At 46.4% G+C, this 27,828-nt stretch overlaps 2 protein-coding genes and 1 pseudogene across 3 annotated transcripts; 1 reads left to right on the top strand and 2 right to left on the bottom strand.

Moving 5' to 3' along the window:
• Positions 1-2,999: 2,999 nt before the first annotated feature.
• On the bottom strand, positions 3,000-11,837 carry CAPN3 (calpain 3). Its single transcript, XM_078622514.1, has 23 exons — positions 11,526-11,837; positions 10,070-10,139; positions 9,637-9,755; positions 9,387-9,520; positions 9,094-9,262; positions 8,843-8,926; positions 8,679-8,770; positions 8,301-8,378; positions 7,531-7,691; positions 6,787-6,956; positions 6,692-6,703; positions 5,705-5,913; positions 5,600-5,636; positions 5,248-5,271; positions 4,984-5,070; positions 4,516-4,593; positions 4,386-4,443; positions 4,244-4,308; positions 3,723-3,791; positions 3,555-3,633; positions 3,324-3,440; positions 3,183-3,241; positions 3,000-3,026 (listed from the first exon to the last, which is right to left on the bottom strand). Exons 1-23 carry the CDS (start codon positions 11,835-11,837, stop codon positions 3,000-3,002), a joined length of 2,310 nt encoding a protein of 769 aa, XP_078478640.1.
• Positions 11,838-13,870: 2,033 nt separating this feature from the next.
• Positions 13,871-19,098, top strand: NRBP1 (nuclear receptor binding protein 1). Of its 2 annotated transcripts, none has more exons than XM_078622517.1 (17): positions 13,871-14,101; positions 14,179-14,301; positions 15,008-15,013; positions 15,185-15,274; positions 15,369-15,409; positions 15,926-16,020; positions 16,097-16,180; positions 16,269-16,327; positions 16,406-16,504; positions 16,578-16,710; positions 16,806-16,896; positions 17,063-17,113; positions 17,283-17,418; positions 17,643-17,696; positions 17,780-17,843; positions 18,000-18,055; positions 19,003-19,098. In XM_078622517.1, exons 1-17 carry the CDS (start codon positions 13,871-13,873, stop codon positions 19,096-19,098), a joined length of 1,509 nt encoding a protein of 502 aa, XP_078478643.1. The 2 variants fall into 2 exon arrangements, with proteins under 2 accessions (XP_078478643.1, XP_078478641.1); XM_078622515.1 differs by having other exon boundaries at positions 15,008-15,109.
• A 3,307-nt stretch (positions 19,099-22,405) lies between these two features.
• LOC144739582 (macoilin-1-like) lies at positions 22,406-27,513 on the bottom strand (annotated as a pseudogene).
• Positions 27,514-27,828: the final 315 nt, after the last annotated feature.

The raw sequence follows: 27,828 nt of genomic DNA, 5'->3' as shown, positions 1-27,828 counted from the left end.
TAGTGTTTTTTTTTTTTTTTTTTTTTGAAAGATGAGGTTTTGCAGTGTACAAAAGTGCAGTGTATTTGTGGTTTTCCACGCCAACTGGACTGCGACTCCCCCCAGTGGACCATGTTAGAAATCCATTCCTCAGCAAATGTCAAGGAAACAGTTTTATTGTAGGACTTTCCTACATGTGCTATGGGAATGTAGTTTGACACAACCGTTTTAGGTGAAAGTGGGGAAGGCTCTGGAGATAGAGACCCCCATCTCGCCAAGACTATGCCTACTAGGTGAGCAAACACAAATAATGGAGTCCAAACATGACTTTGGAGTTATAAAGGGCGGGATGGTTGTGGAAAAGTACATCCCCACCAGAGTACAAAAACAGATAGAAACTATGACAGAGATAGCGTCACACAAGCAGACTGACAATGACAGGGGAGGACATGAGTTGAGGAGATGGTGTAGCTGTGAATAACTTTGTCTCCCACTCTATTCCCGTCCAGCCGAGGTGTCTTCAAGTGTAAAACAAACAATATCAACCATTTTGCTGTCTAGGATTCATCCCATTGACTCTTGAACTCTCTCGTTCGATGGAACACCCCCTCAGTGTTGTCTTGTGATTCTGTCCCAGTCTAACAAGTGTCTGGAGAAGCTGTCCCTTCCAGACAGCGTGTTGTGTTTGCACATGGCCTGGAACGTTCTATTTGCAGGACTCGCCAATGGGTCCGTGGTGAGCTTCAACTTACAGGTGTGTGATCAAACACCGTCTGACACACTCGGTGGAATCCGCTCGAATCGTTAACGTCCCCGTCCCTCCCGGTCAGACTCTGAAACAGCTGGATGTGTTCGAGGGCCACGCCCCGCGAGGCGTCAGCTGCCTGGGCACGGCGCTGGAGGGCGCCTCCCGCCTGCTGCTGGCGGGCTCCTACGACAGCACCATCAGCGTACGAGACGCCAAGAGAGGCCTGCTGCTGCGCTCGCTGAGGGCGCACACCAAGACCGTTCTGTGTATGACGGTGAGGAGACAGAGGGGTTTTCACCAGCGTCCTTCAGGAGCGGTGAAAAGTTTCTCCTCTGGCTCTGCAGGTGGTGAATGATCTGGTGTTCAGCGGCTCCCGTGACACTTTGGTTCATGCCTACAACATCCATGTAAGGGTCACGGCTTCATTCCACGTTTCTTGTAGAAATGACAAAGCTTTGCATGTTATCAGAACCAGGAACAGCAAAACTAAACAAATGAAATCAAATCCAATTTAATCAAAGTACATTTAATTCGTTAATTTAGGTAATTAATTGGATAGAAAGTTGATTCAGTTGAAACCAATTTAAAGAAACCATTTCCATGTCAGCTTCATCTCCGTCTTTATTCGCAGACCGGCGAGTTGCTTCGAACCTACGAAGGTCACGGCCGTGCCGTCACATCTGTGGCCGTCCTGGGTGAAGTGATGGTGACGGCCTGTCAGGATGCGCTGGTTCGGGTGTACGGTCTGCAGGTATGAAGGACGGCATTCAGCAGCAGCTGGTTTCAGATGTTCACTTCCATCAAGCAGCTCTACTTGTCCCCGTCTAGTCCCACGAATGCCTGCAGGTGTACGGCGGGCACGGTGACATGGTGACGTGCATGGCCGTCCACCAGGGTGTGGTACGTTGAGACCCATCTGACCTCTGGGTCACGTAGAGTGATAACGGAGTCCATGGTTTCATGTGACTGTTCCTCTCAGATCTACACAGGTTGTAATGATGGAAGAGTCCAGGCAGTGAAACTCAACCTGATGCAGAACCACCGCTGCTGGGTACGTCTGCTGGTCAGCACTCGTACAACGTACAATGACATATGACATATGGGTGACACGGTGGTACAGTGGTTAGCACTGTCGCCGCATAGCATAAAAATGATTTTCCTGTTGAATGTGTTCTTTTTTTTTCATCCTTGTTTTTAAGCTGCTAGGTGCTAGTTTATCATCATCATGAATCATTTGGATTCAGAGACTTCTTCTGCTCTTCGTGCAGTGGAGCAGTTGCCCTCTGATCTTCGCCGTGGCCGAGCATCTCGTCCAGCATCTCGTGGGAGACCACAACAACCCCAATCTGCAGACTTTCAAGTGCCGCTGGCGGAACTGCAGTTCTTTCTTCCCCACGCAGCAGTCAGTCCGACAGGTGACAGACCATCATCAGGATGTCAACAAGTCTCCACCGGTGTTTCATTTGTTTTTATTCTCCGCAGGAACTTCGAGACCACATGCAGCTCCACGTAGACCTTGACAGCAAGGTGCAGACAGGAGATGTGAAGTGGAGCAACAGATGAATTTGGAGATTCTGCCCCCGTTGTTTTTTTTTTGTTTTTTTTTTTCTTTCCATGATCGGCTCAGTGTCCGTTTTTGGTTAAACCCCACTCTGAGCCTCATTTACGATCTGATGCACATTCACAAGTCACTTTTTCTTTCTTTTGTGGACATTTGTGACGGGTTCCAGGTCTGCAGCACTGACATTTAAACAGTAATGAACAAAGTTGATGCACACGGAGGGAAGTGTCCTCGGTCAAAGTCTTGTCAGGCCGTTTTCGGAGGCAAGATTCAGCTGTTTGGTTTCGTTTTAAACTAATAAATGTGTTCCTGAGTGAGTGGACATGGACGGCTCACACATACAACGTCTGAAAGATCTCATTTGTATTTAATACAACGTGCACGTGTACAGCAGTGTCATGTGCATTTCTATTATGCTTGAAAAGTAAAAGCATTACCGATGATGTATTGTTCACGTGGAAACTGTGGCATCAGGGGTCAGAGGTCAACTGCATTGGCACCTGCCTCTGTTTGCATCGTTTGCATCGTAAGACTCCTGAGTCCTGTGGTTTGAAACGCACCACGAGAATAAATCTACTTCACAAATCACATCAAAACGACAAAAATCGGATTCTGTCATTAAGACTTTTGACACAATCGGTGTAAAACTACACTTTCACTCGGTGCTGCAGGCGGGAGGAAATGGAGGCTGGGTCAGGGGTGCTTCATCGCCTATGAATACATGGTCAGCTGAAGCCACTAGAACGACAGCAACACACAGAATCATACAGAGAGACCGGAAAAAACTACGAACACTTGTGTGAGATTAAAATATGTGGACAACATAAAACATTCACACACTGGTGTTTTGGGGGTTTTTTTTCTTGAAGACTTAAGATACATTCTGTCTGTTACCTCCAGGACGTTGAGCTTGATCAGTCCATCTCCGTCTTTGTCAAAGGCCTGAAAAGCTCCTGCAAGCGACACAACGCACCAAACGTCCAGCTGTGACCAGGAACGATCCAAACGGCCTTCGGCGGCTGTCGATGTACTCACTGAACATTCCCTCCAGTCTCACGAAACAGCAGATGTAGCTGTCGAAGTCGATGTTGAGGCGTTCGTCGGCGTAGCGCATGGCGATGATGTCGTACAGCTGCTTGTTGAGGTGGAACCCTTCATGTGGAGGAGCAGATGCGTCATTGCTGAGGGCTTCTCACCGCCGATTGCATTGGGACGTGTCAGACGTGTCGTCTATCCCAACCAGGAGTTCTATGACGTATTTCTGACCTGCGTCACTGACGGCGTTTCTCATTTCAAAACTGCTGATGGAGCAGGAGTTGTCTTTGTCGTAGCGTTTGAAGATCAGCTGCAAACACACACGGTACAGGAAAACACACTCAGGTCCGACTGAGACAGCAGGAGACGTCAGAAGACGGCGGCGGCGGCGGCGGCTACCTGCCACTCTTTTATCTTCTTCCACAGGTGCTTGAACTCCTGCAGATTCAGTTTTCCTGTCCCATCAGTCTGAACGCTTCAGTCATAGGGAAGGTGATGTTTGTTAGGTCACGGGTTTGATCAAGTTTTAAAAATCATTTAAAACGCTGTGTATTTGCATTTCATTAGCACAATCGCAGGGATCAAACCCACGTGAGCAGTGTAACTAGTTACAAGTGTCATTTAATTACAAAACTCAATTAGTTACATCTGAAGAATTTCTGTTGGTGTGGTCATTTTTTTCAGTGTGTGGATGAATGATGACGGTGGGAGTTGATGTGTTTTAAAGCAGTTTGACCGTCGCCAATGTTGATGCTGCCAGAAGTTCCAACACGGACACTTCTCAACATTTGAAACCGTTGAGAACACTCAGCAACATTTAGAAAAAAGTCATCAGGTGCAGTTGTCGAGGGGAAACGTGTGCCACAGGGGAACTACGATGACATGCCGCGAGGATCTTTCCCGTCTGTGAGGAAGGATACGTCCATCAGGGCGATCATACTCCGACAGGTCTCCAGGCTGAAACCCTCCGACTTGATGTCAGTGTCTGCAGACACACACAGCAGAGGTTGGTGTGAGTGAGCCGACGACACCGAGTGAAACACGACTCGACCGCATGCTCACGTTTGGAGAGAACGTTCTTCATGATGGCCTTGAGCTCGTTGGCACAGATCTGCATATCCTGACGGGACCGTGGACGTTACGTCGCTGATCAAATAAACAGTTGGGCTCCGGATTCTTCCTGTTCACTCACCTCGCCAGCGATCTGCTTATAAATGGCTCGGAAGTGTTTTTCCTCCTCTGTTTCCTCCTCTGCTTGGAATAATTTATGCTGCGAGACAAATGAGAAGGGACCACAAGTCCATTTATAATATCAGGGAAACGGAATTGACAATTTGAGAAAGGAATTTTGGATTATTGGCTGAATTTAATCAGGAACTCTGGACATTCATGTGACTCATGTGGGTCATGACAGTAAAATATAGAAACACACACAGGCCGTTATGACTCCATGTCCCCGCTTCTGGTTCAAAAAAATAGTAGCAAAGAAAACATTTCAAGTAAATGTACAGATTTGAATTATCAATGTATGTTATTGGACCTCATGAAGATTCCGTTTCATTGCCGTCAGTCCCCAGAAATGACAGGAGGTCAAAGGTCACCGTTGTGTTTCTCACAAACACGTTCACGTGTCCGTGCTTGCGCTCACAGCGTCGTTTACCTTCGGTTTCTTCCTCCTCTCCCCCCGAATGCCGTCGTGCTCGATCTCCTTGTTGGCGTGCGCTCTGTCTGACACAAACACAATGGGCTGGGATGCAGGGGGATGTTGATCCGGGGGGGGGCGGGGACGAAAGAAGACACAGGAGAAACAGTCAAGTCGAGAACAGAAACGCGGGCACACGCGGCCTTCGAAGACATTTTCAGCAGCCAAACGAAGAGGAGGAGAGCAGGGAGGCAGTCGGGCGAGGCAGCACGCACGTTTTACCTTTTCTGTCTTTTTCTTGTCTTGCTGAAGAAGCCAGTAAGGAAGGACAGAGGGATGAAATCAGACGAGATGGAGGACGACACGTGAATACTGGAGGGTGTTAATGGACGGTCTCTAATGGATGAGTGTATCATTCGGCACACGTTGATAAAAACATGGCGGGCTACATCTGCGTACATGTCAGAGTGAGTTTTGACAGCAGACATTCAGGGACGATGTTTGGGTGGAAACGAGGACATGTTCACAGGGGGAGAGGTTCCATCAATGATTCTGTTTACGATCGTTTCAACTCAGGAAAATTGAATGAAACTATTAAACTCTATTTTCAGTTCAGAACTAGAATCAGACAAACCTGCACTTGATCGGATCCGATTTCACTCTCTGCTTCCCTGTGGGAGACCGAGAAAGACCTCAGTACACACACACACGCACACACACACACGCCAGGGGAGCTTACTCAGAAGTGCTCCTCTTCTCCGAGAAGACCCTGAGGATGAACTCTCCCTCCTCGTGGGGTTTGAAGGTGGTGGGGATGATCACGTACTCTCCTGGAGGCAGACGGAAGCGTTCCGTCACCTCCCGCAGGTTGATGTAGGTTTTGCATTTCGCTTTGGAGGCGGTGTACAGGAAGAAGTCCTTCTGCAGATGTTTGTTGTGGCCACACATCTGTGGACAGAGAGCAGCAGAAAAACACGTCTGTAGTACTAGTACAAATAGTTCTGGAATTACTGGAACAATATGTTGCTTTTTTCTTTTATGCTGTTGTATGCAAAAAAAAACTCTGTTCATCTTCATTACTGTTCTTCATGCTGCTATGAGGTAATGTTGTTTTTGTTTGTTTGTTTTGTTTTTATCAGTGTCCTTGATAATGCACACTCCTCGTTCTGTTTCTCTTACGGTCTGTTAGTTCTACTCCCTCTTTCACTCCTCACGCCTTCATGTTTGACGTCGTGTGCTTCTGCTGCCGGAGTTGGAGAACTTTGCGTTTTCTCAGTGAACAAACACGAAAATGTTCTGTTTGAAGCAGATTACTTCATTTCCTATTTGGTCATTCCATCCTCATCTTTCTCTATACACACACACACACACACATCTATGAAGGTTTGTGAATATTCTGGGTAAATGTCAAGAAACCATACATGATCATTTCATTGGTTTGCAACAGATTTTTTGTTAAAACTTTCAACAGTCTCATAATATCCCCTAATAACTACATTTTGCATGTCCAAGTATTTCAATCAGCCCCCAAAGAGTTACGTGTCTCAGATATGACAGCTGATACATTCTTCAGTATTAATAAAAACATTCTTTGTCTTGTGTCCCAGTGAAAAGTACTTTGGATTATATTTATACTGTTTATGTGAAACTACACACACAACTGTGGAGATACATCTGGGTAGTGGGAACTTCAGGACCAAACGTCCTTCTCCAACATCCGTCCTACCTCCTTTGGCACCTACGGAGACAGACCGAGAATCAACCGTGACGTCAGCTGCAGCGCTCAGACGTGCCCGTCGTTTACCGCCACGTGATCTTCACCTCATAGATGGAGAATCCAATGGTGAGGAATCTGGCTCCTTCATGACGCTGCATCCTTCGACCCTTCTGCATGAGCGACACCACCAGGGTGCACGTCGCCTGGCCGTCCTCTGGCTCGTCGTCCTGCTCATACAGCTGCAGGCGATACTGAGGGTTTGTCCAGAACGTATCTGCACACACACAAAATAAAAATTCAGACATTCACAAATCTGAAGCGTTCAGTTATTTTCAATCCTTTAAAATACTTGATTAAAGGCTTAACATACAGGAAAAAGGGGAAAAAAAGGCAGAAACGTCAGGAGGAGACACAGAAAGAGGGCTGTCTCTGTGATGGAGGAAAACACGGAGGAGATCCAGCTTTGAGCTGCTGCTAAAAGGATCGATCCATGGCTGTCGGAGAAGTCTGGGAGATGAGGAAGCACATGCAATGTCAGTGGTCATGGCAGCAGGAGGAACTCCAGGGAGGCAGATCCAGGGTCAGCAGGTCCAGAACTTGGAGGATCTTGACTGTGTACAACTGTATTTACTGCTTTAATCATGTCCCATACTAGATAATGTCCAGCAGTATGTTATTTCTATACTGTTTTTACTAGTGTGTGTCTCAATATTCATCTTTAGCCTCAGACACACCATGCAGCATGTGACCAGGCCGGGCGCTGCCCGTCGCCCACCGACCCACTCCACCATGTATCAGTACATTGTCAGACACAGCACACTGCTGGTGGTGATGAGCCGGTGTCTGACCTGGGAAGTTCCTGCATCCCCCAGCAGAGCTGCCTCTCACCCAGCGACCCTCGTTGACTGACACCGTCCAGCTGTTTCTTTCGTCGCCCTGCAGAGTGTCGGGGGTCAGGTTGCAGATCTCCAACTTGGTGAAGTTCCTTTTGAAATCGTCAAAGGACATCCTGGGGGAGCACCAAAGAGGAAGAACGTGAACTGCTGATCACACACACACGTCAGGAAAACGATCCTTTTGGAGGCATGAAAGTGGCGAGATCACACTGCTATTTCAGCTCAAAGTTTTATCGTCTGTACAGTCGTTACAAAGCTTGAATTCATGGTGCTGCTGATGTCAGAGTCTGTGGTCATTTTACATCAGCGTCACATCTTCTCACAAACTAGAAACATTTAAATATCAACAAGTATTCTTAGGGGTCAATGCCTTCTCTTTTCCAAAATCAAACAGTGATTAAAACAACAATGAATACAAAATATTGAGACATCATCAATGTTCCACCAATGAACATACGGACCTTTTGGGAAAGTGAGGCCTATTCCTCTTACTCTTTTTCTTTCACCATATTTGATAGCGTTTTGGTTTTCTAATAAAGTATCATAAGCTGTGCTGAAACCAGCCACTAGGGGGCGATCAAGATCTACTGGTTTCATTTTGGGGAAACGGACGTGGCATCTCTCCGTAATAAATATGTTAAGGTTTGGTGAGTACCTTTCATACACAGCAAATATCTTTGGAGACATTGTCACGATGTCACTGTTTCACTTCCGTCACTCACCAGAACTCACTTGTTTCCACAGTCAGTTTTTTGAGGTTTTCCTTGTCCGCGATGGAAATGGTGGACCACTCCTTTGCACTGCAGAACATAATCAACCAATCATACTTTATTTACAGAGCACTTTTGAGGGAAAAATACATAAAAAATATGTCAATAAATAACTGTCAATAAATATGTCAATAAATGAGAGAAAATACAGAAATAAATACAAGAGAAATATAAGGGAATCAAATACTTCATGACATGATTTTAACAGGCATGTGTATAAAACCAATGACAGGCTCATCTGATTGGTCAGCTTCAAATTTACAGCACTCATTTGTGTCCAGGTCCCATGTTCCAGCTGTCTCGTAAACATTTTCCCAGGTCACGTCTTACTTTGGACTCCAGGGTCCTTTCCAGAGCACGAAGCCCCAGGGGTTACGTAGGCGAATCAGGCGGATCCTGCTGTCCTTCGCCGTCTCATCACACTGGGGGCAGCACACCAGTGGAATTAGTTGAGTAATAAGTAAAAAGGCACGTGGTGGGTCATTCCTCTGTACCTCTTCAAGGCCGATGATGGAGTAGGCATGGCCGCGGACCAGCCCCTGCTCTGTCCGGGTTTCCATTTCACTGGCTGAAAATATCTGAGCGATCGAGTGTTTTCACAGCAAAACACAGATTTGAATTGTGAAGTTCTGGATTTGATGGTTCAAATGTACAAACGACACTCTCCATGAAACCGACTAACATTCCTCATGGAGCCAGATGATTCTTTTCTCTTCTTTATTTGGACATTTTCACGAGCACTCACATCTATGGAGCAGCCCATCAGAGAACCTCTCTCCAGGGCTTTCCTCATGATGTTGTACAGCTCTTTGGGAGCTTCAGACAATTCAAAGAACTCGGTGACTCCTCCTGTGAAATCCTCCATGGCTTCCAGGGTGTTCCCTCCTTTCAGCGCCTCATACGACCCGTGCAACCTGATGAGAGATGGGTCAGTCCTTCAAATCAACGCGCCTTTTCTTCCGCACTGCAAAACGTACACTTTAATAGGACAGGTAGGATAGGACCCCCCCCACCCCCCGGCTTTACAGTGTTGCTTACTTGGCATACGCTTTCTCCAGCAGAGCGCTCCAGAACTCGTTCTTCCTGAAGGATTTGGTGAACACCAGCTGCTTGTTGCAGGTGGGGATGCGGTCGTCCACAACCACGTCGATCCATTCGCCGTAACGCCAGAACTGAGTTCAGACAGAGAGCACAAGGAAACAGGAAACTGAGATGGAGAAGAAATGGAGTCTAGAAATACTACGCAGCCCGCCATTAGCCTGCCAAATGCTCGCTGTCCATCTGAAACCTGGAAATGGAAGATGCCAGCATAGTTTTCGGTGAAGCTCTGATCCGGAGGAATCACTCGGTACAGCAGCTTCTCGTTCAGCGTCAGACACGCGATAGCAGCCAGCAGCCAGCAGTCACCTGCCAACAGCAGACACCATGAGCTGTAAAAACACCTCAGCCAGTCGCTGCACATCATAAATTAAATCACAGATTAGAAAAAAGAAAAAGAAAGAAAGATGCCCCTTGTCCCTTGTCCTGCTCTGGTTTACACCTCACAGACATGAACTGTCTCTTCTGCTCTTTTCCACAAATCTCAAATTCAACAATTAAAATGTGTTTTGTTTTTTTCATTTTCTTGTCGAGCATCCATCACTCTGACATTGTACATTCACAGGCAGACTGACCCCTCGCTTTCAGTGAGCAAATCAAAAGCAGAGACAGTTGAAACGTACCCAATTCGCCCTGACAGATGTCTGTCCTGTTGGCTCCGTCCACGATGAACTGAGGGTTGTCACAGATTTCCTGTCACGCAGAAGACAGATTGTTCAGCAAAACAGTGCCGTGTATGTTTGGAAATGTCACCGTCGACGTCGTACTGTTGCCAAAAGCTCCGTTTTGTGATTATGAGGAAGCGTGCGTGATGAAATGAACGTTTTTTCACTTAGACGTTTTACTGTGCAGAGTGTGAAGTTTACAGATTCACCTGATGATGAGACAAGAACCTGTCGGATTAAACAGACAATTTACCCCTAAAACATCATGTGATCCATCAGACTTCATGGCATCTCTGAGCCACAACAGGTAGAAAAGGGAACATTCGCTTTGGGCTCTAACTGTTGCGTAGGTTCAAATCTGTCGTTATAAATCCACATTTGACATTTGCCGTGACGGACAACATCGAGGACGTGACCCTGCAACTGAAACCCAGCTGGACAAATTTCTCTTGCTGGGTCGGGCCCGTGAAAACCCCCCTTCTGCATTTGCTACATGTCAGGAAGGAGACAGCTGCGAGAGGTCACGACCCTTTAGTCCTCTGAACAAGTGAAAACGTCTGTGGTTAATGCAGAGAAGCCCTCACCTCATAACTGCATGCGTCTGCGTCTATGATCTTTCTGGAAGTAATCAGCTTAACCCCCTGCTGTGTTTTATTGAGGTATTATCACATGACCAGTTCACCACATCAGTGGCTCTGCATCCCACACAACCCACATTCACAGCATGTGACAATCTGTTTCTTTTTTCCACTTTTAAAAACCTCTTACACAGATGAACTGAGGTTGGTTGAAGTTATTAATTTTCGTATTTAAACCAACCAGTTGGTTTTGTAACAGGACAGCAATAATACTGTCAAAAAGCAACTATTTTAACTGTAAGCAAGACATTCCCTGGTTGATTGTGTCACACCTAAATGGTACATGTGTTATATCTGCATTCCCTGACCAAGAAACATGTCTGACTAGTCCAATCTTAGCCCTGACAGGAGCATCACATAGCTGCGATGCATAGGACACTTTGGCGCTGATACACAGATACTTTGGGCAGCAGAAATGATCTTTTCATGAGAATGAAATTATTTCTCAAGTAAATATATATTTTTACTTCAATGGAGTCAGAAGAAAAAGCTGAAGGTCACCGCTGTTTGGTGCCAAAGTTTGTGGAAGCTGCGTGTATCGGGAACCTGTGCAGCCCAAAGTGAGCTGACATGACATCACCCAGCAGTGTCCTCTGGTGCGAGACTCAGCTGTCTGTGATTGTAGGAGGCGATAACTTACAGCTATGTACCAGCGACCACACATCCATATCAAGTTCACACCCCGACCATCTGTTGTGGAGGAAGTGATGAGATACACAACAACTTTATCGAGACGCTCTGTCAAACAGAGCTGATGACTAAACACAGGCACTTACCGAGGGACGTTTCCATTCAAGTTTCATTGAGGATTTGTGACTGTAGAAGAGAGACGAGTCACTGGCGGGGAACAGAGGGTCTTCAAACAACACCTGCTTTCTCACATATTTATCTCGCAGCTCCAAAAAGGTTTTGAGACGCTTGGCATCCTTAATAGTCTCGTTTCTGCTGAGGATCGCGGAGTAGATGGAGTTTGCCCCAGCAAGAGGGTAGTCAGCTTTGTCGTCAGGCCCAGACGACGCTTCAGTGTCATGAAGGACCTTCACCACTGTATCTTCCACAAGTGGGACTTTATGGGTCTTGTCCTCCATCTTATCGGTCCACCTCAGCCCTTTGACAAATGTTACACTTGGTTGTACTTCCTTATTTGCAGAAACAGAGCATGGACTTGCAAAACAGCTCTTCCTGTTATCCTTCTGACTCCAGTGATCACTTGTAGTTCCGTTATTAGCTGGAGAAACTGCCACCGCTCCTGAGAACCAGCGGAACCTTCACACCAACACTCACTGTCACTGTTGTGTCCCTGGAGCTGAACCTAAATATAGGCCCCTTAAAAAGCAGGGGAGGAGGTCTCTCCAAGAGGGATCCTGACCCCGTCCCAACATTTGAAGCCCATAGTGTGCTTCTTATTGAAAGTCTGAAAAATGTGTATATATATTTTATAATAAAAAAAGAATCTGACAGAGAGAAGGAAATTCCAACATTTTTAGACATATTTCCACATATCTCAACATCATAATCTGAATTCATGAATTAATCACTTTAATTCATGGACCTAGTGTTTTTTTTAACAATATAATAATTATAGACTGTACGTTTTTGTACAAGTTTACAGAGTTTGGTGGCTTTTTAGTGCGCTTGACTTTTTCTAACAAACTGCATTGACACCTAGTGGTAAAACATGGCTTCTTTACTGACTGTAAGCTTACGTTGAGGCTGATTCAACCAAACATTATCATCGTTCACCTCTCGGTTGGCTCCAATATCTGTCCATCCAAGACTGCATCAAATAAGAAGTGGGAGAAGAGTTACCTATGATTTTTTTTTTTAAATAAGTAACTAATTTCTGCTTTCTTGAGGATATTTACAATATTTTAGTTCCCTACATCAACATGAAAATATGAATATATGAATGAATAAATATGAAATATGTGGAAATATGTAGCCATCAATCTGCAAAAGAAGAATCCTTTGTGCAAAAATGTGCAAGTGCATAGACATAAACAGACATAAAAAAAAAGATGTCATGATAAGTGAAACACACGGTATATGCACATATCTGGTATGGTGTTTCAACAGATCGAAGACCTGTATCAATGTGGCTCAGTTTTCCATTTACATTTTGTCAAAAACAAATAAGAAAACGACACAACAGGATCAGCATCAACGTTTTCAATGTCCCCTGAAATTTGATTTAATTTAATTTAATTTAGACACGTGTCTTATTGGGTTCTACTGTATTTGTACCTAGTCGCATCAACGGTACACTTGACCCAGCAGAAGGGGGATTTTACGCACTTCACCTGGCAACCGTAGTAGGCTGTGACGTGTGCTAGCAGCGCAGTGTGCATCTGGAAGTTGTCGCCATCATATCAGGCTAAATGACTGTCCTAGCTGCAGCCCTTGAGTGTCCATAGTTGAGTCGTTTTCCTCTGAACGGGTTTAATGCAACGCGGTGATGCTTTGCATAGGCCAACGCGTGTAGGACGTTTGCGCCGTGACGTTATATTAGCAGCAGCTAATTTTAGCGGCAGGACTGGGATCTTGAGGAGCAGCAAGGAGCGGCTGCTAACGGCCAACGCTAGATAGCTGGCAAGCAAGGAAATCCTCGACGTTCTGATTTGACGTGACGGTTAGTGAGACCACCGCGTTGTTGGCAGCTCGCCGGTAGCTAGCTGCTGTCTTTCTTGGGAGTCCCGCAGTGAAGGAGCTAGCAGTGACGCTAAGCTAGCTGCGGCTCCGCTGAGAAACCAAAGACTTATAGCTAACGAAGCTAAACAACAAACTGGGGTCGGTCGGGCACGGAGGAAGTCTGTTAAACTGGAGCTGACATCCTCACGTTTCACTTCTTTAACACGTATGTTCATTTATTTCTACTAAGTGTGATGTTTCCTGTGTATTGCTAATTCAGCTAACTTCTTCAACAAACGAGTCTCAGCTGTATTTGAGAGCTTCAACTGTGCTAGTCAGCTGTTTTGTGGAATAGTTGATAGCAATTCACCGACAGAGTAACAATTAACACGTCTTTAAGAAAAAACTTAAAAGTAACGAAAAAGATTATGTTGCTAACAGAGTTTGGGGCATTTCTGTGTCTCGCAGCAGGCTGCTGGGCGTGACGACCAAGATGTCTGAGGGGGAGAGTAAGCAGGCCCCGGACACCGTCCAGGAAGTGAAGCCAGAGCCCATGGTTGCCGCGTCAACAGGTCAAGGAGTGTCATCTGTGTCTCCACCGGTGTCCATGGTTAGCCAGGCTCCTGCCACCGCTGCCACTGAAGATGAGGAAGAGGAGAGTGAGGATGAGTCCGAGATTCTGGAGGAGAGTCCCTGTGGACGCTGGCAGAAGCGCAGAGAAGAGGTACTGGAGACGTCTGTGGGGGTGTATGCCAGATGTGAATTGGTTACGTGTCATATAAATGTTGTTTCTCCTTCCAGGTGAATCAGCGCAATGTCCCAGGGATCGATAATGCCTACTTGGCCATGGACACAGAGGAAGGAGTTGAGGTGGTATGGAACGAGGTCATGTTCTCTGAAAGGAAAAATTTCAAGTTACAGGAGGTGGGTGACGCGCTCGATCAGAACACATAATGATTATGACTGTTGTCAGACCAGCAAAGAAACATACTTTGTCAAAGTTGTAACAATTGTTGGCTGTGTTCCGTGAGTTTCATTCCCCACTTTGGCTGTAAGCTTCTTAAGTAATCGGTTGGACTTGTTGTTGCCAGCACCCTAACAGCTGGGCCTGTGTGTTTGCTGGAGAGAAATCAGATGAACGTACCATTCCAGGCTCAGTAGTATTATTATTATTTTAAGGTTTAGCACTTTTCTCTCCAACAAGGTTTCTATTATCTCGATCCCTGGTGAGGTCAAGAGTTGGTCAGCTGTTGCATGAATTCAGATCATGAGTGTGTGTTTTGCAGCTGATATGTTCTCAGTAACCGCAGACGGTCGAGCGACTGCGTTACACCACAGCCGCCTGCAGCCAGCAGCGCCACAGTGTAAACATGTTTATGGCTGGAAGACAGTCAGCAGTTATTGGTTATTTGTCTGTTCATGTGGCTAAATAAGGATCCCAGAGTACCTTTTCACAACAATTCACAGCTGTCAGGGATCATAAGCCCGCTCAGGATTCTTGCTCTGTTATTTGTATTAAAAGCTTAAAGACTTAAAGATAGATACTCAAAGCATTCATTGTGCTGTAATCAAAATGTGTTTGATGACAAAACTGATTGCTGGTTCATTTTTCCTGGTTTTGTTCCCGTAGGAGAAAGTCAAAGCAGTGTTTGACAATTTGATCCAGCTGGAGCACTTAAACATCGTCAAGTTCCACAAGTACTGGGCGGACGTGAAGGAGAACAGAGCGAGGGTACGGGATGCTGTCATGAATGCTCTTCTGTTAAAACTGTCCGTCACGCTGACGTCCTGCCTCCGCTGTCTGCAGGTGATTTTCATCACTGAGTACATGTCCTCGGGGAGTCTCAAACAGTTCCTGAAAAAGACAAAGAAGAATCACAAGACCATGAATGAAAAGGTGTGAAACCTCTAACTCCGAGGTTTTTTTTCTGAAAAACAGCAGTTAAAATACTTTACATTCATTTTACACTGTTTACACTGTTTTTTGTCAGGCGTGGAAACGCTGGTGTACACAGATACTGTCGGCTCTCAGGTTGGTTTGATCATATGTCACACACACACACACACACACAGCCGTATATATAGATAAACACACATCACATATCCAGAAGGAAAGAAACTGGTTAATGAAAATAAAAAGAAAAAAAATAAAAGTTCAATAAAGTCCCCAGTTGTAAAAAGAGTTTTTGATATTTGAAGGTCCTAGAAGAGCTTTTATAGCAGTAACCAGGTCTGTGCCAGAGTCTGGGGGGTTCCGACAAGTTCTTAGGATGCATATGCTTGAAGGGCTGATTAGTCCACCATCCTATGAATATGTCAGTTTTTCCACGGAATCTTATTAGTTTTTCTTCATGGCTGCTGTATGTCAGCACCAGTCTCGCCTCTGGACATTATTGAAGTCCACTCTAGTGTAATGGCTTGTTTTCTTTAATTTAGTGACTGTCATTTAATAAAACCAGTCGGCCGTCATGCAGAAATTGTTTGAAATCATTCTGTGAAGGAGACGCGAGTTCTTTACCTTCATGAATCTCTGAATCTCTCCGTCCAGCTACTTACACTCCTGTGAACCTCCCATCATTCATGGCAACCTGACCTGTGATACCATCTTCATCCAGCACAATGGCCTCATCAAGATTGGCTCAGGTAGGGTCAGACCGATCTTCACTGAGACACTTTTGATCAGGCGGCGTTGCAGTGATCTGATGCGTTTGTACTGTAGTTGCTCCAGACACCATCAACAACCACGTAAAAACGTGTCGGGAGGAGCAGAAGAGCCTTCATTTCTTTGCTCCAGAGTATGGAGGTAAGATCCTTGTCTCCAACAGTCTCCTGGGCATTTGTTGTCCTTTTTTTTTGTTTGCTAATATGTGTGTGTGTGTGTCTCCATGCAGCTGTTGCCAATGTCACCACAGCTGTGGACATCTATTCCTTTGGAATGTGCGCCTTAGAGGTGAGAGGTCGCCTTGAAGAAGCGCTTGCGTCGAGGAAAACCTTTCTGATCCATATTTGTGTCCCATCACACGCTCAGATGGCGGTGTTGGAAATCCAGAGTAATGGAGATTCGTCGTACGTGTCCCAAGAAGCCATAAACAGTGCCATTCAGTCCCTGGAGGACCCTTTGCAGCGGGTGAGCGAGGGCACAGGAAAGACGTCTGGCCGAGTCTTTCAGAATGAAAACCCAGTTTTTTCTCGTTTTCTAGGAGTTTATCCAGAAGTGTCTGGAGGTCGACCCCGGTAAGCGGCCTACGGCAAAGGAGCTGTTGTTCCACCAGGCCTTGTTCGAGGTGCCCTTACTGAAGCTGCTGGCCGCGCACTGCATCGTCAGCCACCAGCGTAAGTGAACCCGAGGACGGTCGACACCGACCGAACGCACACTGTAGTGGAACCTGAGACGAATGACTTCATCCAACCCCGGTGTGTCCTCGTAGACATGATTCCAGAGAACGCGTTAGAGGAGATGACAAAGAACATGGATCCCAACCTGGTGATTGTTGAAGCCAAGGAGGGCGTTCAGATGAAGTGAGTGGTTTGATTCCAAAATAGACGGGGGCGGCGTCATGTCATCAGGGTTCATATCTGTACATAGCTTCGCCTCTTGTCCTTTTAGAATTTGCTCTGTATCTGAGGTTCAGATGTGTTTGGAGGAGGAGGTGTGACGTGTGTGTGTGTGTGTGCTTTGCTGCAGGCTGTCCCAGTTTCCTGCCCTGGAGCTGGACAAGTTTCTGGAAGATGTCAGGTCAGTGAGCCACCAGCTCAGCCTGCAGCTGGGAACTGCAATTCCCAATAATTTGTAGAAACTTGACACCAGTGAGTCCAGTCACTGAAAGTTTGTGGTGTGTGTGTGGGGGGGGTTGTTAGAATTAATGTGAAACTGAAGTATCACCTCTGACCTGTAATGTGTTCAGGAACGGGATCTATCCTCTGACGGCGTTTGGGATGCCCTGTCCACAGCAACCTCAGCAGGAAGCCGTGAAGTCGCCCATAGTGCCCCCCTCAGTCAAAACCCCCACCCCTGAGCCCGCAGAACTGGAGACCAGGAAGGTCAGTACAGTGACTCAGGAGAGTACAGACATGACTCAGCACAATATCGTATCGTGATTCCTTGTAGAGATGTGACCCTTTTTTCTTGGTGTGCGCGTGTGTGTGTGTGTGTGTGTGTCTGTGTGTCAGTCAGTCATATGTGCTGAGTCACAGTTGTGATATAAACCCATTTAAAACTGTTTTTTTCTGTTCTTCCATGAGTCATCACCCTTCTGTTTTCACAGGTCCTCCAGATGCAGTGCAACATCGAGCCCGTTGACGAGGGAACCAAACACCACGTACGTGTCACGGTGTTGCTGCTGTGTACGTCTGTCATCTGTCGTCGCGCCGTTTCATGACACTGTCGTATTCTCTGCTTCAGCTCACGCTGCTACTGAAACTGGAGGATAAATTGAACCGACACCTGAGCTGTGATCTGTTACCAAGTAAGTGAACTGGACTGGTGATTGGCCTTCAAACACATCCCCCATCCACCACCACGTGCATGATGTTGGCGTGGCACCGTAGCCATGGAAACACTCTTAATTCGCCTGAGAGCGATTGTGATATTGATCCTGCTCTGCCCGGTGTGTTTGTTTCAGATGAGAACGTGCAGGAGCTGGCTGTGGAGCTCGTTCAGCTCGGATTCATCAATGAGGTGTGTAGAGTTCATCGTGGCCCCGCTGCCTCTGAACACTGGGCCTGATTCGCTAACAAAAAAAAAAAAAAGACGTACTAATGTGGCCTCTGAGCTCTACAAGAACATACTTGGTGTCCATTTATCCCAGAGTGCAAAATACAGAGGAGAAAACGTGACCGTGTCCATTTAGCACACACACATTGGTGACGGTAAAGGTCTATTATTAACTCCTGGAATTAAACAGTTAAACACTGTGCACAGATGGCGACAAGGAGAGGGAGGAGGCACGGTGACAGAGTACACAGAGAACAGGCTCCAAACACGTAATGAACATGTTGCCTTGCCAGTGATGCCATTTTTCAGCTCTTACACTGATTTGGAACCAGTCACAAGACGCCGTCATGACTAAACTACCAGCGACACGATGGTTTCTGGGTCATTCCAGCGTATTGTAGCTGTATCCAGACTACAGCTAGGTTCTTTCAGTAATTTTAGAGCGAACCTGTTGTTGCTGTGTCTCAAATCACACTAACTGCGCACATCGTTAGTACACTTCTTTGTAGTACACTATGCACGACACGGTAGTACCATCTAAAATCAAGCACCGCCGTCACACACTTACTGGAAATGAAACCTACTGCCGATGCTTTAGCTGCTGCATTTGGTGAATATCTCCAACACATCAGCCTCGGACCGGACATCTTAGATCTCAATCTACAGTGAACACAAGTTATCACACACAAGAACCCATGTCTGAAAATGTGTGGTTCACAGACTAGCAAGCTAACGTTAGCATTGGCCGGGGTTACATCGGTAGGTGATTTAAGTGTGTAGTAGTGGAAGTAGGAAAGAGACATAGTGTGTGTTACATCACCGTGATCGCACGATGCGACGTGCGACTCGGCAGCTGCCGTCAGTCGTCTCAGCACAGATGAAGACGTGACGTGGCTGTCTCTCCGTTGCAGGGCGACCAGCCACGGATCGCATCCGTTCTTGAAGAGGCCTTCTCAAAGTTCTACAGCCGCAACGGGTCTCTCAACCCGGTGACGGTCTCCTCGTAGCGGAGGACTCCCCAGGCCTCCTGCCGGCTCTCCTTTCCTCCTCGACAGGACTTGCTTTTCGCTCCACGTCTGAGTTGCAGAAGCTTTGCGAGGACAGAGGAAGCCGCCTTGGTCTGATTGCAGATCAGCAGCGTGTCCTTCTGGGAAAGAGCTACCACTAAGTGGTCATTGCTTTCTTTTTTTATTTTCCTCCCACCCAATAGAGCCATTCGCTTCTCTTTTAAAAGAGGAAAATTCTAGTCGCAGCTTAAAGGAAAATACAAAGGTTTTCACCTTTGGGCTTCTTTCTTTCTATTCTACTGATGAGGTGGTAGACGCGAGCAAGAAAACGGAAACAGCAGTATTTTCCTCAAGTCAGTATTAAGACATTTTTACTTCAAACTGTTAAATAGTTGTCTGTACAAAAATCTTTTTCTGGCATAACGAAGTTGTACGGTGTCGTTCAGTCTGGCCCTTCTTTCTCTGCTGTGAGCCACCTTCCTGTCTTGCGTCGGTCTCCAGAGACTCGGAGTCGTCGCTGCGACTGACTCCCTCCAGCTTCTGTAGTTGGACCGTGTTGGCAGGAAACACGCAGCCCCCAACTCCAGTTGGAAAGAAACGGCTCCAGACCAGATCTGAACCTATTTATTTGTGTATCTTTTCTTCTCGTGTGTGTACTGTACTTCACTTCCAGCACTAAGGCCGTGGGTTGTTTGAATGTACGCTTTTACGTGCGCTTTCTTTCGATCATGCTGTTTTTTTCATGACTGTTGTTCAACTTCTACTGTTGTTGTTGGACGTCGCCGCCTACGTTACCGATGGAGGACGGCTGACGGACTGGGGGGGGGGGGTCATGTATCCAAATCTCTGGAGTTGGTTCTCATGTTGGCCGGGGAGCAAATAGATGTAGGAACTTATGTAGGAACTCATCTGATAGCGTTTTAATCAGCGTAGGCCTTTTTCCCGCCCCTAGCAAATGAGGTCATTGGCGAAAACCGCCCCCCATCTGTGAACTGACATCTCTCAACTAGTTTGCACAATAATGAAATTGTACATGTTTAGACTGGCTGAACAAAGCTTTGCGTCGATGAGAACTGTCGTTTTCTCTGTGGCTATCGTCGGACAGGGTCTGTAAATACGGACGCCTGGCATGCTTGTAACCATCGTGTACACTGTATGCTGGACACTGTGCTGTTTCTGACATGCATTTACCCCTTTTTTCACTTCTGCAAATAAAAACATTCACGATCAGCGCGTCAGGGCTGTTTGACGTTGGTTGGTGTCAATATAGAATGTAACCATCCTGACACTGATTCAAAGGGTCTAAAGGAGTGTTCTGGTGGTGCAGACGATGTCTGTCACACAGAGACATGGTGTACGTGGTGTCAGTGCAGTGCTGATGTGTCGTGTGTCTGGCTGATGATTTTCAGTCGCCAAACACAGTAACTACATGAATGAACGGCAGGTTTCTGATCTGATGCTGAATAGGAATTCAATATGAAATCCAGATGATTCATAAAAGCTTTTGCATGTTTATGTAGGACACCAGTGTTTTAAATGTACTTCAACCGATGCATGAAATTCAGTTTTCAAGACGCCGCATTGATTGTTTGGCTTTGGAGGGAACGATTGAACAACATGAACTGGGTCTTGGTGGAATAACGTGCACGCAGTCGACCCAATGAAACAAAAATTCAATTATTTATTTATACAACCCCCCCATAAAGTTGCCAGAGAGGAGCGATCGCTCCCCTCAGAGCGTCGTCATTTGAAGGAACGATTATTTGTTCAAAACTTTACAAACTAGCCCTTGTACAAGTTTCTTCTTGTACATACTTTAAGTCACAATGTGTGCTCAAATAACAGTTGAGTACAATTTCATGCTGACAAACACGTTGCCATACAAAATTACAGAAGTATAATAAAAGTACAGCAAGACTAAAAATATTTTTTTTTAAATATAAAACACCCTAGAAAACACAACCAAAATGAAAAAGCTACCAAAATGGTGACATCCAGTTCAGGAGTGGTTTTCAGCTGTGTATTTTCAATTCTGTACATTGTGAGTAAAAAAAAAAAACAAAAACAAAAAACTACAAAAACAGTACATAGCACTTCAATTCAAACACGTTACTCTTTCACATTTAATTTGTGTTTTACTTCCCAGTTTGAAAGTAAAGTATATAGGCACAGTAATTAAACTTGTGAGACATGTTTGTTGAGACATTATTCACAACTCGCTCTCCGGTCAAGTTTCAGTCCGTTCACAGTCCCGAGTCTCTCTGGAGCAGAAAACAGCCAAAGAGCGTCATTTATTCGTCAGTGAGAGAACAGGCCCCTTTCCTGAGGCTTTCCCTTACCTTCCTTCGCCGTCGCTGACAGACAACTGCAGGTTATTTTGTAACAACGTTCCAGATGGTACAAACACAACGGACCGTCTCAGTCCACAACGGACTGGATTGTGAGAAGTTAACGCGCCAAAACCATCAGATTCCTGTGATTGTAATCAATTATTTACAGATGCAGACAAGAAACATATCGGGGCCCACTTCTATGAAAATAAATCATTTCAGCTCTGAGAGAATTGGATGAATTCTTTGAAAACTTTGGAAATTCACATCCCCAAAAACACAGTGAGCCAGAGGCTGGAGATGATTCATCGTCATTATTTGTCATCTGGAACGACCACGTTCTTGACGTGTGTCAAGAATGAATGAAACCGAAACCGTCTCAAGATGTCACAACAGGAAAAACAGGACGACTATGAACCTCGGGCGAGTTCCAAAGAGCTGCTTTGGTTTCAGGTCCTGACGTCGTCTGCTCGTCGTCTTGAAAATGTTCACGGAATCAGTTTACTCATGTTACTGATGTTAACATGTTCTTTGAAAGAATGTGGCATGATAACACTGGATAAAAGTGACCGATGACAGATCTGAGAATAGGTCCGACAAGAGGCTGGAGACCAAAGACATCACTTTTTCAAAGAATGCCATCAGGCTTTTACTTTGACAAACCGTCAGGAAATGGCAGGAGTGTTGTGCTTTTCCTCTGTTGCCTTGGTCCATACGACTGATGGTTCCGATGTGTGTACTTTTACATAAACGGCTGGTTTGCATATCAGACACTCTTGTTAGGAGAGGAACTCGTCAGCCGTCGACGCAGAAGGAAACAGTACATGTACAGAACAACGTCTCGTTAGCACCGACAGTACAGCAGAAGGCATGTTGACCTGTGGACCATCCCGGTCCACTCATGGCCGGAAGTCCAGGATGGCGTCGTTTAGCTCTGGGAACACAATCTCTCACCTCTCCTGATGAGACAGAGGCGTTTATTTCTTCAGACACTGGTACATCAGTGCCCGTGGATTCAGCACGTAGCGCTCAGAGTTGAGGAGCTTGGTGAGATACTGCGGCACGGGAGGTCGAGGAGCCATGTAGGACAGGCCGGGACTGACGGCCATCACCTCGGCAATCTTCTGCTTCATCTCGCCGATCTCCCGGTCCTGCTTGATCACTTTATCTGTGGGCAAAGATCAGAAACAAAGTCCTTCTCGCTTCAACTTCAACTGAAAAGACAGGAATCATGTGTTCCACCTGCAGCGGATGCAGTTTGTACCTCGTAAACACCGTGACAACACTCACCATAAATGTTACAAAACCAGTGACAGATGTTTATTCTCCATCTTGGATTGTCAACTCGGATATCTGAGGTCAGGTTTGACAACGACTGGGAAATCGACTTGGGACAGCAAATGGAACCACACTACAACTGCACATTCCACCACCCAGTTCCACCTGTTTTTTTTTTTTTTTTTTTTTTAGCTCCACCTCCGTCGAGGTACAAAGCGAGCTGAGCCTCTGATTGGTCACCAGAGAGAGACGTCAACAGAATAATCTAGCGTCAGTTTTACCAACAGTAGCAGTAGTTGTTTATTCCTCGTCTAGGAGGAAGTGAATGAAGAGTCGAGTCGAGTCGAGTCGAGTCGAACCTTTTCTAAACTTGTAAATAATCAGCCAGCATCAGAGCCGTCAAACTTCACACCAACTTTAAAGAAATCCTAGAACTGTAGACATTATTACTTATGTTCAGTCCTAAACACAACTGTTTGTGTTGACTTCATCATCACCCAAGGAAATCTGATTCTGAGCGTCAGGTCGTTAAAAAAAATGTGCTTTTCGGTTGTAGGTGTGAAACTGGAATTCTCAACAGGCTGATTTACAGAGTTGGACAAATACTATTTCAAATAATATTACATATAATTTTGAAAACAGATTCATAGAAAGAGACAAATTTGACAATATGCAAACCAAACTTATAACTTGTTAAAGAAATGAATAATAAAAAGGTATAGGTTTAACTTGTAGGTCATTTTGTTGTATGTTGTTTTAATCAGGGGTGTAAACAACGGTGTAGGTGTTAGAAATGACAGACATCTAAGACGCCTTGTGTAGGAATAAAGAAGTAAACCGAATGAAAATAAATGAAATGAACGAACACATGAACGAACAGTACAGAACCGACACCGGAGAACGGAAAAACCTCAAGAAACCAGATTTCAAAACCTTGAGCAATTTCCATCTGTCGTCGTGCGTCTCCCAGAGCGGAGAACAGGTCTAGTTTGATGCGTGTCTCGGCGCTCAGGTTGTACTCCAGATGCTGAGCCTTCTCCTGCATGGCGGACAGAGTGGACAGCAGCATGTCCGTCTCCTTCTCCACGCAGCGGTACTTCCCCAAAGCCTGCGGCCAAACGACAAAGAGCGCAGTGGCTTTCAGAGGACGTCCACGCGACCAGAGAACCAGCTCAGACACAGACGACGGACTCAAACACCCGGTCACGTTCGGCGACCTGCGCTCAGACGACGGCGCCATCTTTTGGTGGACACACCTCCGCTTGCAGCATGCTTCGAAGGCTTCACGGACAGAATGAGAGTGCAACACACCACACACGACGACCACAAACTCACGTGATGACGCAGGCCAAAGTAAAACAACCCCCCCCCACCCCGATCAGAACCAATCCACGCCCCAACACAGACACATCAAATCAGAAACAGCACTGGAGACTCACAGACACAGTTCATTCCCAAGTAGAGTAAAGAAATACCTCCACATCACTCTCTAGATCTAGCACACGACTCTCTTTCACTTGACACTCCAGCTGTAGTTGTTTGAACTCTGTCTCTAGATCTTTAACTCGTTTCCTTAACATTTGGGTTTCAGTGTGCTCCTGCCTGGTGTAGGAGACGGAGAAAAGCAGTTTTGAGCAGCGGTGACTGCAGACGAAGCACACATGACATTTGTTACCGTCGACTGTTCGTGACACACGGGTGCGGGCGTGTTGGCGTGACGCTGTGCCGTACCTGTTGGGTAGACCGCGCGCCTCCTCCACCTTCTGAGCCTGGAGCTCGGCCAGCTGCTTCTCCAGCGACAGTCTGGCCTCCGTCTCTGCTCTGGTCTTCTTCTCCAGCATCGCACTGGTCTGCTTGTCCCTCTGCTTGGTTTTGGTCAGACACAGGATCCTGCAGCAGGGACACACACATTGTTTTGGGTTTAGTCTTTATTTCCTCCAAAAATGGCTCGTTCACCTGCAGCACTTTGACATGACTCGCAGTGTCAAAGTGCAATGTAAATAAAACCTTATACATTCATATATCAGTAGTACTACTAGTAGTAGCAGCAGTAACTGTAGCACTACAATAAGACAGACACACACACACACACACACACACACGAGAGTCGATCAGTTGAGGTTTCAGAATCAGAACATGAACCTGAGCACTAAACGTTTGTGTTTAAATGTTTGTAACGATATATTTATGACACATTCCTCATGGTGTGTGCAGCTTCTTGTAGTTTTCCGTGATGCCGTCTTGGCTCTCATACAGTAGTGTCGTGTATCATCTGTTTTGTGTTTGTTTCTTATTTTTTTCAGCCTCTTTCTGCTGGTATTTTTGTACCTTACTACTTGTATTTCGTGCCTGTTTGCTGGTGTATCATGAGACTTTCCCTCATCGATCTATCAGTCAATAAATCTATGTTTTTATTTGGAAAAGCTGTTGCAATGTGTGAGACGGTCCACAGAGGGCGCCATACTCTAGCTGTCTCCATGGGGCCGGGTGGACTTACTTGCTCTGCAGCAGCAAGTTGGACTGTCTGAGCAGGGAAACCTCGGGCCTCAGGCTCCTCTCGCTGTTGGTCAGGTTGCAGATGTGACTCCGCAGCTCCTGCTCGCTCTGCCTGCAGACCTGCAGCTCGGCCTTCAGCCTTCTCATCTCCTGCTCCAGTCTGACGGATCAGAGACGGGGACAGCGAACGCTCTGAGCCCTGCGTGGGTCTGGAAGTAAAGTGCAGTAACCCTGGCGGGGACCTACTTGCTCATGTGCTCGGTGTGGTAGCTGGGAGCCGCCGGCGTCTTGTCGGTGACGTGCCCTCTGTCCCGGTTGGGGCTGAGCGTTTTCGAGCTGGATCTCTGTTTCTTCTCAGTCCTGCCAGCAGGCGGTGAAGGGGTGTTCGTGTTGGCTCTGCGGGCTTTGGGCGAGGAGTTCTTAGCCGCCCGCGTGGCTTTGCTGCCCTGCTCCTCTTGAGGTAGATTTTCTGAGGTCGGAGAGGATTCGGCCCCCTCCCGCTCCGCCGTGGAGCACGTCCCTGGACTCACCGCCGTTCCCCTTGGACGACGACGTCATCCGTCGGTTGGAGTCGGAGGACTTCAGCTCCTGGGACCCCCCTCTCCGGGGCCTTCTCCTCGCTGCGGATCTGGAGACAGTCCACGGTGTGGGACTCGTCGTGAGAGACAGCGGCAGCGTTCTGACACTGATACTGAGTGGACTCCGGCTTCGTCTTCCACCTGGAGTCTGTGGAAACAAACGGAACACTCCACATCACCGAGCTGTGACGCTGAACATCCACTTTACTTCCTAACGTTTGTGTTCACCAGCTGAAGGACAGACAACCCCTCACACTCACACTCACACAAACTAAAATAATAAAAGCAATAACAACATAACATCATACAAAATATTAACAACAATAATAGGCATTATTGTTGATTATTATCATCATCATCATCATCATCATCATCATCATCATCATCATTATTATTATTATTATTATTATTATTATTATTATTATTATTATTATTATTATTATTATTCAATATATAATACTGAATAAATTGGATTTTCACATTTGGATAATTGGATACGATTATATAAAATACAAGCAGTAACACTCACGTCATCTTGTGTGGCTGGACAAAAGGTCCAGTGAAATGAGGAAATACTGTTACATTCACTAAAAATACTCTATTTTCCATGCATGAACCAAAGCCCCTGAGTGCCTCTTTCTGTGGGAAACAGAGTTTAAAGTGGCAACAGATGCAGGGTCACATTTCTCTTCAGATGAGAATGTGTGTTTTCTACATTTTTTTTTTGTTCTATTAACCTACGTATGTTGTTGTTCTTTTGCGAGTTGCTGAGTCATAAAAGCCTCTAGCTTATGCAGTGGTTTTCTTACTTCACAAGTATCCGAGGACCTTTGCTACATGCCCCCCCCCACCCCCCCCCAAACGCCCTCTGACACTGATGCTGAGAATGAACGCTGACTAGTGTGAATACAGGAACTTACTGCTGCCCGCCCTCTGTCTTTGGGTACACCTGCAGGCCGGGGGGCAGCGAGTGCTGCAGGAGGTGCATGTGGAAGTCGTTGTCACTCTGCACAGCTTTCTGGATGCGGAGCTTGAAGATGTTGGTGAAGTAGCAGGTGGCGTCAAATCCCAGGTACACGACGGGATATCCGATGCTGAGAGGACAAAACCCAGCAGGGACAATGAGCACATGGTGAGTTGTGTCACAACGGCAGCGGACAAAGTCCCTGAACGTACCAGTGAGCGGCGAATAGATGAGACAAGTTGGCGTGAGAGGTTTTCAGGTCTTTGAGGCGAAGGGAGGCCTCCGTGTACACCAGAAGAACCCACAGAGACACCGTGGATATACAGATGCCCTTCTCTGAGGACAAAGTTCAGACGTTACTGTCCCCGCTCGTTTGTGCAGGAGTCATAAGCACAGAACCGCGTATGCTCACCTGTGTGCCAAATATAATTGAATAACACGTAGGTGCTCGCCACAAAGAAGAGCCAGTGCAAAGGAACAAAAATCAGACAGAAGATGTCAAGAGTGAAGGCGGCACAAACAAAAACGACACAAATCACCTGCAAAACACAGGAGAAAACAGAGGAGGATTATCAGCGTCTGAGGGGGCCGCCACGGCTCCTGAGGGGAAGCAGCGGGGGTTCTCACCAGCCCGTGGCAGTGGAACGTCGTGTACACGCTCCCAAAGAAGAGCCAGCACGGCCACAGATACTCCAGCCGGAACTCCAGGATAAAATCCGCCAGCAGAACCAGCATCCACATCACCATGAACTTGAGGAAAGTGTACGCGCTGCAGGGGGGGGGGGGGGGGGGGCAGAGGAGACACGGGAACATCAGCTACAAATAAACCCACGGAGACCGAAAGGTCTTTGAAGGAACAATGACTGCTCCTTCACTCAGCTGATCGGGCTGAGGCAAACAGGAGCTGTGCTCTCCCCCTTTGTTCTGCTCATCCATAGGCTGCTATCATCGGCCCTTCTTTGTTTGGTAACCATGGCGATATTTCAGCAGGAGGAGAGAGGGGGCATCACGGCATCTCCTTGCAGACACTTAAATCTCCCTTTCTTCATGTTACACGCAGATAAATGACTAAAATCACTGGATT

The sequence above is a fragment of the Lampetra planeri genome, unplaced genomic scaffold (assembly GCF_965212315.1).
Source record: "Lampetra planeri unplaced genomic scaffold, kcLamPlan1.2.h2 scaffold_1581, whole genome shotgun sequence".
Taxonomy (NCBI): Eukaryota; Metazoa; Chordata; class Hyperoartia; order Petromyzontiformes; family Petromyzontidae; genus Lampetra; species Lampetra planeri.
This window is presented reverse-complemented; position numbering and strand designations above follow the sequence as displayed.